This window comes from Salvia hispanica, chromosome 5 (assembly GCF_023119035.1).
Source record: "Salvia hispanica cultivar TCC Black 2014 chromosome 5, UniMelb_Shisp_WGS_1.0, whole genome shotgun sequence".
NCBI lineage: Eukaryota > Viridiplantae > Streptophyta > Magnoliopsida > Lamiales > Lamiaceae > Salvia > Salvia hispanica.
The window spans coordinates 17,508,962-17,518,959 of NC_062969.1; the positions used below are offsets into that span (position 1 = coordinate 17,508,962).

Here is a 9,998-nt window from a genome sequence, read left to right on the forward strand (position 1 = left end):
ACCAACTCAATCGCAATCCTCAAAATGGCTCAAATCCAGCCCCGCTACGATCTCCCCTACCGGAAGCAGCAGCAGCAGCCGCAGCTCTCTCACCAGGTGGCCAAGACCACCACCGCCGTCACCCTCGGCGGCTCCCTCGTCGTCCTCTCCGGCCTCACCCTCGCCGCCACTGTCATCGGCCTCGTCCTCGCCACCCCGCTGCTCGTCATTTTCAGCCCCGTCCTCGTCCCCGCAGCCATCGCCGCCTTCCTCATCCTCGCCGGCTTCGTCACTTCCGGCGGCTTCGGGGCCGTCGCCAGCTTCGTCTTCTACTGGATGTATCGATACGCCACGGGAAAACACCCTGTCGGGGCCGATCAGATCGACCGCGCCAGGGACAAGATTGCCCACGCTGCGTACGATGTCAAGGAGAAGGCCGAGCACTACGGGCAGCAGCAGCAGCAGCACGTTAAGGGCACTTAAAAGCCTTTAATTATAACCTAATTTTCGTTGTTATTAGTTTTGTGATGTTTTAATTTGCTGTTAATTACGTGTAACGTCTTGATGTTTTTGTGTGTTTGCGTACCCTTCCTCATAATTCACAATTTGTGATCATATCATTAATAATTTTCTGTTCCTATGATTCCTATGGTTTTCTCCTTTCACCGCCGAAGTGACAAGTTATCATTTTTTTCACACCATCCAATTTAATTTTACTTCTGTTAGTGACACGAGTATAAGCGAGGCATCCTTTTTTCATAATTGTTCATATTTCAATATTTAATTTAACTTTTTTACTTCAATCGGTGCACTTTAGTAACCTAAGTAATCAGTCCACACTATCCTAATTATTAGTATTTCCATCAGTTGACACCCATTGAGCAAAATTTTGGATGAGGATACATGATAAGTAACTTCTTCTAGTTGAGTTTACTTCTTCCGTTTCCTCATAGTTGAATCATTTTTCTATTTTGGAAAGTTTCTTCATAGTTGAGTCATTTTCATATATTGTAATTTTTTTCTCTCTCTTACTTTATTCACTTTATACTTTATTCTCTCTTCCTTTTCCTATCTCTTACTTTTTTATCTATTTATTAACACATCCAACATTCATTTCTAAAACTGTGTATCGTAAAATTCTGCCTCAACTATGAATCTGTTTCCTCATAGTTGAATCATTTTTCTATTTTGGAAAGTTTCTTCATAGTTGAGCCATTTTCATATATTGTAATTTTTTTCTCTCTCTTACTTTATTCACTTTATACTTTATTCTCTCTTCCTTTTCCCTTCTCTTACTTTTTTATCTATTTATTAACACATCCAACATTCATTTCTAAAACTGTGTATCGTAAAATTCTGCCTCAACTATGAAGAAACAGAAGGAGTACTATCCTTTTCCCCTCTCTTACTTTTTTATCTATTTATTAACACATCCAACATTCATTTCTAAAACTGTGTATCGTAAAATTCTGCCTCAACTATGAAGAAACAGGAGTACTATGAATGCTAAGGACTCCAATTATGAGGTAGAAGCAGTGGCGTGTCGGTACGGTATATGTATATACCGAGAGCCCAATAGTACTATGTTACTCCCTCGTCTCCATAATTAGTCATCATTTTACCTTTGTCCCCATAATTAGTCCCCATTAGTCCCCATTTGATTTCGGCACGAATTTTAAGAATTGAATAGAAAATGAGTTGAAACTTGGTGGCATGTGAGTCTTATTTTTATATATTAGTTTTACAATAAAATGTAAATTTAGTCATCATAATTAGTCACCATTTGATCCGGCATGAGTTTTAAGAAATGTAATAGAAAATGGGTTGAAAAAGTTGGTGCCATGTGAGTAATATTTTTATATATTAGTTTTATAATAAAACGTGAGTTTGATTTTACTCCCTCGTCTTCATAATTAGTCATCATTTTACCTTCGTCCCCATAATTAGTTCTCATTTGATTCCGGCACGAATTTTAAGAATTGAATAGAAAATGAGTTGAAACTTGGTGGCATGTGAGTCTTATTTTTATATATTAGTTTTACAATAAAATGTAAATTTAGTCATCATAACTAGTCATCATTTGACCCGGTATGAATTTTAGGAAATGTAATAGAAAATGGGTTGAAAAAGTTGGTGCCATGTGAGTTATATTTTTATATATTAGTTTTATAATAAAATATGAATTTGATTTTATAATAAAATGTGAGTAGGAATGAGTTAGTGGAATGTCAGGTCCACCACTAAAAATGATAAAATTGAAAGCTGTTAAATTATTAGAGACGGGTAAAAATGAAAATAAGTAAAAGATTTGGTATGATAATTTTTTTGACATAGTCATTTCGGTATATATTGTACTAATATTCCGGTGTATGTATCGTACTTTTACTGTACTAAAATATAGTATGGTACTATATCCTAACTCTATCATTATATCTGATTATATCAAAAAAAATCTCTTTTACATCTAAGATATTTAAAACAGCACAACTATTTAAATAATGTTCAAAACAATAAAATTCGTAGTTCAATATTTTTTTTTACTAATATTTAAATTAATAAAATTTCAACAATCACATTCAAATTAATGGTCAATATTGTCATCATTTCTTGAAACCTCATTATAGGGATGGTGGGAACATTGGACTTTTTTTTTTTCCGTGAGAAACATTTGACTTTTTTTTCATGAAACCTCATTGTCAGGGTGGCGGGAAATTTCGACCTGTTTTTTTAAAATTATAATTTTGTTAACTGTATTTTTTTTATAAAAATGTACACCTTCCGTTCCACTATAAGCGAGACGCTTCATTTTTGCACTCGTTTCAAAAAGATAATGTAAAATAGTTAAAGTAGAGATAATGTAAAAAGAGAGTAGGTATATAAAAATACCCCTTATGCTTTTGGGGGGGTTTTTATCCCAATCTTTGGTCATAAAGTGAAAAAGCACCTGAACAAGCAAGTGGTATAATTTGGGACCGCGAATGATACTCCATCTGTTCCCAAAAAATAGACTCGTTTTACTATTTCGAGATAACCCCCAAAATTAGACAAAGTCTATATATGAAAATTTTTTCAAAAAATAATAATAATTCTAGACATCATTTATAACGTGGACCTCACAATCCACTAACACGCATTTCACTACGTATTTCCTCTCTCTCTCACTTTCATCTCTCTCTTATTTTACCAATTGTATATTAGAACTCATGTCATTTACAAGTTTTTCAATTTTTTGAGGACAAAGGGGGTATTTTGCAAGTATAGAGTCTAAAAATATACTCCCTCCGTCCACGAATAGGAGTCCCGTTTTTCTATTTTAGTCCGTCCGCGAATAGAAGTCCTGGTTCACTTTTACTATAAATGGCAATAAAGTTCCACATTCCACTAACCCATTCCACTCACATTCCACTCACATTCCGCTAACTCATTCCATCTAAACTACCAAACACTCCCAAGTTTGGAAAGAACTAACATCGTAAAGTTCGAAAGTTACCAAATTTTGATCGAAAAAATTTCTGATAATTCACTACTACTAATATTTATTTTAATTTTTAAACGTTTTGAATATCGCGAAATTCGTTAACATAAAAATAGCAACAGTTTCGACCTTAACATTTTTTCTCAATTCGCATAGTTTTTAGTTCAGGCAATCTGCACAAATGAGTTTCCACACGACATATACAGAACACAATTTAAGGTTTTCATCATGTTATGCATTTTGCAAGATTGTCTTAAACACATGGCTTAATTGAAGAAAAACTGTCATACACATAATTATGAGATGAACTATCGGAAACGAACAGATGTACCACTCGAAAACATTAACTTATACGCGACGAAACCATTGATTTAGCCGAAGCTGCTTCAAAGGAGGACCGAGGTCCGGTTTATTCCTCTTCGGGCAACACCATTTTCCTGTAGTTGCAACTGCATTCCCAGAATGGAAGTTAGAAATCTCAGATAACACCTTCCTCACTATGCTGTCATCCTTCTCGACATTTATCGAAGGTTCCACTTTAACTCTGAGCCTTGCCACATTCTCCGCATTTTCTTGACGATTCCTTTTCCTTACAGAAATGAAGCCACGTTCCTGCAGTTCAGTCACCTTATTTTCTTTCCCGGTGCTTCTTCTGCCAGCTTGACTTCCCCTACAATCTCCTGGTACAATCCTATCAATTGTTCGAGGTGATACAATTTTATTGATATCTTTGTTTCCCTGGCTATCGTTAACGTGAACAGTTCCTTTACTTTGCCAACGAACAGATCTTTCATCCTGACTGCCGATATTTTTCTCCATACTGAATGATATTGGATTTCCGCTAGAAAATTTGCAATGCAACTCTGCATCATAATTGTTATCATGCGCATTTGTGCTTCCTATCTTTTCAAAAGACTGGTGGTTACTATATCCTACTTTTTGTCCAAACAGCATTGGTTTGGAAACGTTATCTGATCTAGATAGACTTGGTATAGAAGGAAATGCCTGAAGCATAACATCATCGTCGTCTTCCTACAAACAAATCACAAATAACACAACGTTGGGGTTGAGAAACTCAGTATCAACAGCCATGAAACCCAAGAGACATATTATGCCGGAATATATATATTAAAGCACATACTTAGTGATCGATACGATGGCATATGATAAAATTGAAACCTAAATGCTAATTGAAAATAAAAATGATTACAGAATTGCAACATAATGCCATTGTGCTTATTGCTTACCCAATTTCTAGTTTGTCAAGGTTGTTGCGCAGTTAATGTAGTTTTCCATGTCAAAGCGTAATAACCACTTTGTAGGTCAAGTAGCTAAGCTAAAATCACTTTCTAGTTTTGTGTTTCTAGTTTGTAATGTCTAGTTTCCAGTTTTCTCTTGTCAAAGAGTGAACTGAAACCACTCTACAGACTTGTTACCACTTGTGTGGATTTCTAAAGCATGGCACAGTATGTGGGCTTTTAAAAGCACTTGTGTCTGTACAAGTTAGATCTTAAGAATAAATTCTACCTAGAGGGTCATAAAATCATATTATTGGCAGATTCCTTGCAGAAGAAAACATAATTTGATTTCGCTGGAAGAATACACAAACCACCAACAGACATAGTAAGGATATATAGAGGGAGAAACATACCTTGCACATAGATTGATAGTCCAGTTCGGTTCCTTTTCCTATGTTGGGGCCTTTCATCACTGCATTTGAGGTATTCTTTAGTGCACACAACTCTTGTTTTTTAACATCTGTAGAGGCCATTGGATCCTTTATATTCTGACTGGCGCTCTTTTCTACCACATCTATCTTGTCATATTCCCTCTCTTCACAATCTGAAATTGCAAAATCAAGAGCAGTATCCAGGGGTGGTGACTCGTAGGCATAACTTGAGAACCAATTCCCGATGCAAGGAGGCTCTGATGGCACCAAAGACAATATAAACATGGATTTAGTGAAGATAATATTTTTCGTAATTCATTGTATGAGGAAATGGGAATGTCCATAACAATCCCTTCTTTGTCAAGATCGAGTCTTACATAAATGCCTAAAGCCTTTTATACCTGAAGGAAATGAGAGGGACTCTGACGATCCTGAAACCTATAAAAAGAGTTCATTACAATATGTAAGACACAAGACAAGAAGCAGCAGCTGTTCAAACATTCTAATTCAGTTTATCCTCATTTTATATGTGGATGAATAAAAAATGACAACTTAAGACAAAGTTCGCATCTTTGTGGCAGGACAAACATTCACTCACCATGGCAGCAGAGTTACAACATCCAGAATCATCAGATCCATTTGACTCAATCCCAAGAGAAGGTTTCACTTGTTTGGAATTAGCTGTAGGGTGATTATTCCCAAATTTCCCAGTGATTTCTTCCTGACTGCCCATATTTTTCTCCATACTGAATGATTTTGGATTTCTGCTAGAAAATTTGCAATGCAACTCTGCATCATAATCGTTATCATGTGCATTTGTACTTCCTATCTTTTCAAGAGACTGGTAGTAACTATATCCTACGTTTTGTCCAAACGGCATTGGTTTGGAAACCTTATCCGATCTAGATATACTTGGTATAGATGGCAATGCCTGAAGCATAACATCATCATCGTCTGCCTACAAACAAATCACAAATAACACGAAGTTGGGCTTGAGAAACTCAGTATCAACAGTCATGAAATCCACCGAGACATATTACGCCATTAAATATATTAAAGCACATATAATTTCCTGGCAATAGCTTATGCCTAGTAGCAACAGTTATGCTTTCTCAATTTTATTTTGTATTTCACAGTACAACTTATTGAACTAAAAACATATTGAGATGTACATGGAAGCAATGTTCAGCTCGCATTTCAACCCAAGTAAATACTCAGATACATAGTGAATAACATGACGACATATGATAAAATTGAAACCTAAATGCAAATTGAAAAGAAAAACAATCACAGAAGTGCAACAAAATGTCACTCTGCTTATTGGTTACCCAATTTCTAGATTGTCAAGGTTGTTGCGCAGTTGATGTACTATTTCCATGCCAAAGAGTAAAGTAGCTAGTCAAAATCACTTTCAAGTTTCTAGCTTCTAGTGTCTAATCTCTATTCTCTATTCTCTAGTATCTTGTTTCTATTTTCTAATGTCTGAGTTTCTAGTTTTCCCTTGTCATAGAGTGAACTGAAACCACTGTATAGACTGATTACCATTGGGAAACTAATTAGTCAGCAATACTCATGGATGACAGAGATGCTATGGAAATCATATTGGAACAGAAGAAAAGAAGCTTTATGGCCTCAAAAAGCTCACAGTCCTCATGAAATTGTGAAGCCTAACCCTTTCAATTGCGCATGTCCTTATCTAGAAGAGAATGGTGCAGAAAGAGTCCATTCAAATCTAATATTATGATCCGAACATAAGTCAGAAATAAGAAATACTGATCAGTATATGTTGGTAGCAAGGAAAATGTGTGAAAACACACCCGCAAAAATGCATATCTAGTATACAAAAGATTAATCAATCAAGTTTGTAGAATTTGGGTGGGAAATATTATCAATTATAGAACTTGGCGTTACATCCGGATCTCAGCACACAAGAACACTACATCCTGTGGAATCCTAGTATGAATGCAGTAACCATAACTGCTTGATTTTCAGAGGCATGGAAAATAGAATAATGTTGATGGCCTACATCAAAATGACATGTGATTATAAGGGGTGGGAGTCTCAGGATTTCTAAACATGGCTCCATATATGGGCTTTGAAAACCACTTGGGTCTATCCCTTAAAGTTAGATCTTAAGAATCAATTCTACCTAGAGGGTCATAAAACCATAATATTGGCCAGTGCCTTGCAAAAGAAAACATAATTTGATTTTGCTGGAAGAATACATATAAACCACCAATAGACATAGTAAGGATATAGGGAAGAAGGAACATACCTTGCACATAGATTTATAGTCCAGTTCGGTACCTTTACCTATGTTGGGGCCTTTCACCACTGCATCCGAGGTATTGTTTAGTGCACACAACTCTGGTTTTTTAACATCTGTAGAGGCCATTGAATCCTTTATATTTCGACTGGCGCTCTTTTCTACCACATCTAACTTATCATATTCCCTCTCTTCACAATCTGAAATTGCAAAATCAAGAGCAGTATCCAGAGGAGGTGACTCGTAGACATAACTTGAGAACCAATTCCCGATGCAAGGAGGCTCTGATGGAACCAAAGACAACACAAACATGGATTTAGTGAAGTTGGTAATATTTTTCGTAATTCATTGTTTGAGGAAATAGGAATATCCTTAATGATCCCTTCTTTGTCAAGATTGAGTCTTGCATAAATGCCTAAAGCCTTTCATACCTGAAGGAAATGAAAGAGACTCTGACGATCCTGAAACCTATATAAAGAGTTCATTACAATACGTAAGACACAAGAAAAGAAGCAGCAGCTGCTAAACCATTCCAATTCTGTTTACCCCATTTTGATGTGTATAAACAAAAAATGGCAACTTAAACCTGGCAAGAATAAGAACAGTAGACAAAGTTTTCATCTTTGTGGCAAAACAAACTTTCACTCACCACGGCACCGGATTCACAACATCCCGAATCATCAAATCCATTCGACTCAATCCCATCACAAGGTTTCACCTGTTTGGAACTAACTGTAGGGTGATTATCCCCAAATTTCCCAGTGATTTCTTCCTTGCCACAAGTGTCTCCAGCCCCGTCACAATCTTGAAAACAACTCATGCTGTCCAACTCCGGGGACTCATACACGTAGCTCGAGAACCAGTTTCTGATATTAGGTGGTTCTATAAACAAAGAAATTAACATAATTAAGACCCAGAACAACATATCAAATAAATTAAATACAAGGTAGAAACCGTCAATGAGTAATTTCATCAAACATATTGAGGGCTAGAGCCTAGAAGTGTAAATTTTAGGAACCTGAAGGAAATGAATCTGAATCAAGTAGACCCAGAGCCTGCCAAAGAAGAAGAGATTCGGTATGTGAGAATATTTAGGATCTAATGCAAGAAATTATACATTGCTTGAATTTACCTCAGAATCGGTGTCATGGAGGTCTAAACGCGAAGATTTTGACATCGTTTTTCCTTTCCAGAGATGAACTCAATTGCATCACCATGAGTTTATGCATTGGCATTAGCAACAAAAGTGGCGCCATAACTTTTTGATTTTACATTCAACTTTCCCGGGTTTTTCTTAAAGAACGATAATTTTACTAGTATTATTTTAACATTAGATTTCGTACGGTTATAAGTATTTTTCATAAATACTCCTTCCGTACCTCAAATTTTGTAATAGAAAGAAATATAATGAAAAGTGGATTGAACCATCCCTCAACTTTTGTAATAGAAAGAAATATAATAAAAAGTGAGTTGAAAAAATTAGTAGGATGTGGGTCCTACTTTTAAAGTACTAGTTTTAAGTGAGAATAAGTTAATGGAATATGGGGTCTACAACCAAAATTGATAAAAAGTGAAATGTGACAAATTTTTTGGGACGAATGAAAATAAAAAATTTCAGGGACGGATATATACTCCCTCCGTCCCGGCTAAGATGACACATTGCTTAGCCGGCACAAGATTTTAGGAGTTATTGGTTAAAGTGTTTGGAGACAGAGAATGTGGGTGTAAGTATTAAAGTAGAGAGAGAAAGAAAGATGAATATTTTAATAGGAGTGAGAAAAAGTGGTGAGAGTGTATTAATTGGAGAGAGAAAGTTACCAAAAAAGGAAATGTGTCATCTTAATGGGACAAACTAAAAAGGAAAACATGTCATCTTAATAGGACGGGGGGAGTACAAATTAATTTAGCTCTCCTACATAATTCAAAATTTTTAATATCATATGAATTTTTTAATTAACTTTTATAAAAGTACATTAAATTAAGGTAATTTTAACTTAAAATTTACTGCTATTAGCTAATTACTTCCTTAGAGCATCCGCAGCGGTGCCCCGTCCGTCTGTACCAGCGGAGTCCCCGCCGATGCCTGTCGTTCGTTCGTGCCGCTGAGCAGCCATACGTGGCAGCTCCTGGTTGGCCAATGGCATAGCCGTTGCCAAATTTGATTTATTTTATTTTTTTTAAAAAAAAATTCCAAATTAATTAAAAAAAAATTAAAATAAAAAAAATATTTTTTCACTTCCCAATAAATTATAACTGTTTTATACACAATTTTAATTTATTTTTCAATTTTTTTCCCCAAAATTCACATTTTCATCTATAAATACCCTCACTTCAACACAAAAAAATTCTCATAACACTACACAATTCTCATCTTCTATCATCTAAATTCTCTCATCAATTCTCATCTATTCACTTATCTTTTTTCTCATATTCTCTCATCTGAATTCCCACCACACTACACAACGTCCGACTCCGGGGATCACCCCTCCGGCTCCCGCGGTTGGAACTACGAATGGTTCGGCTCCAAGCCATTCTCTATTCCGGAAACGCAATTTTTGGCCCCTCCTCAAACCCAAGGTTCTCAAGTACCGGGTGGCTACCGGCTTTAC

General features: G+C 36.0%; 2 protein-coding genes across 2 annotated transcripts; one reads left to right on the forward strand and one right to left on the reverse strand.

The window, feature by feature from the left end:
* Positions 1 to 622, forward strand: LOC125186926 (oleosin 1-like). The gene has a single exon (XM_048083414.1). It carries the CDS (start codon positions 25 to 27, stop codon positions 460 to 462), a length of 438 nt encoding a protein of 145 aa, XP_047939371.1. The 5' UTR covers positions 1 to 24; the 3' UTR covers positions 463 to 622.
* Positions 623 to 3,663: 3,041 nt separating this feature from the next.
* LOC125187674 lies at positions 3,664 to 8,653 on the reverse strand. The gene is made up of 9 exons (XM_048084299.1): positions 8,522 to 8,653; positions 8,408 to 8,444; positions 8,039 to 8,271; positions 7,821 to 7,857; positions 7,399 to 7,673; positions 5,722 to 6,081; positions 5,525 to 5,561; positions 5,106 to 5,380; positions 3,664 to 4,486 (listed from the first exon to the last, which is right to left on the reverse strand). Exons 1-9 carry the CDS (start codon positions 8,564 to 8,566, stop codon positions 3,803 to 3,805), a joined length of 1,983 nt encoding a protein of 660 aa, XP_047940256.1. The 5' UTR covers positions 8,567 to 8,653; the 3' UTR covers positions 3,664 to 3,802.
* Positions 8,654 to 9,998: the final 1,345 nt, after the last annotated feature.

Excerpts from the sequence above, each read along its gene's own strand:
- LOC125187674 (XM_048084299.1), bottom strand. The coding sequence starts at position 8,566 with ATGTCAAAATCTTCGCGTTTAGACCTCCATGACACCGATTCTGAG. Across the intron at positions 5,562-5,721 it reads GTTGTAACTCTGCTGCCATG|GTTTCAGGATCGTCAGAGTC; the intron begins GTGAGTGAATGT and ends CTCTTTTTATAG. Across the intron at positions 5,381-5,524 it reads GTCCCTCTCATTTCCTTCAG|AGCCTCCTTGCATCGGGAAT; the intron begins GTATAAAAGGCT and ends TGGTGCCATCAG.
- LOC125186926 (XM_048083414.1), top strand. The coding sequence starts at position 25 with ATGGCTCAAATCCAGCCCCGCTACGATCTCCCCTACCGGAAGCAGCAG.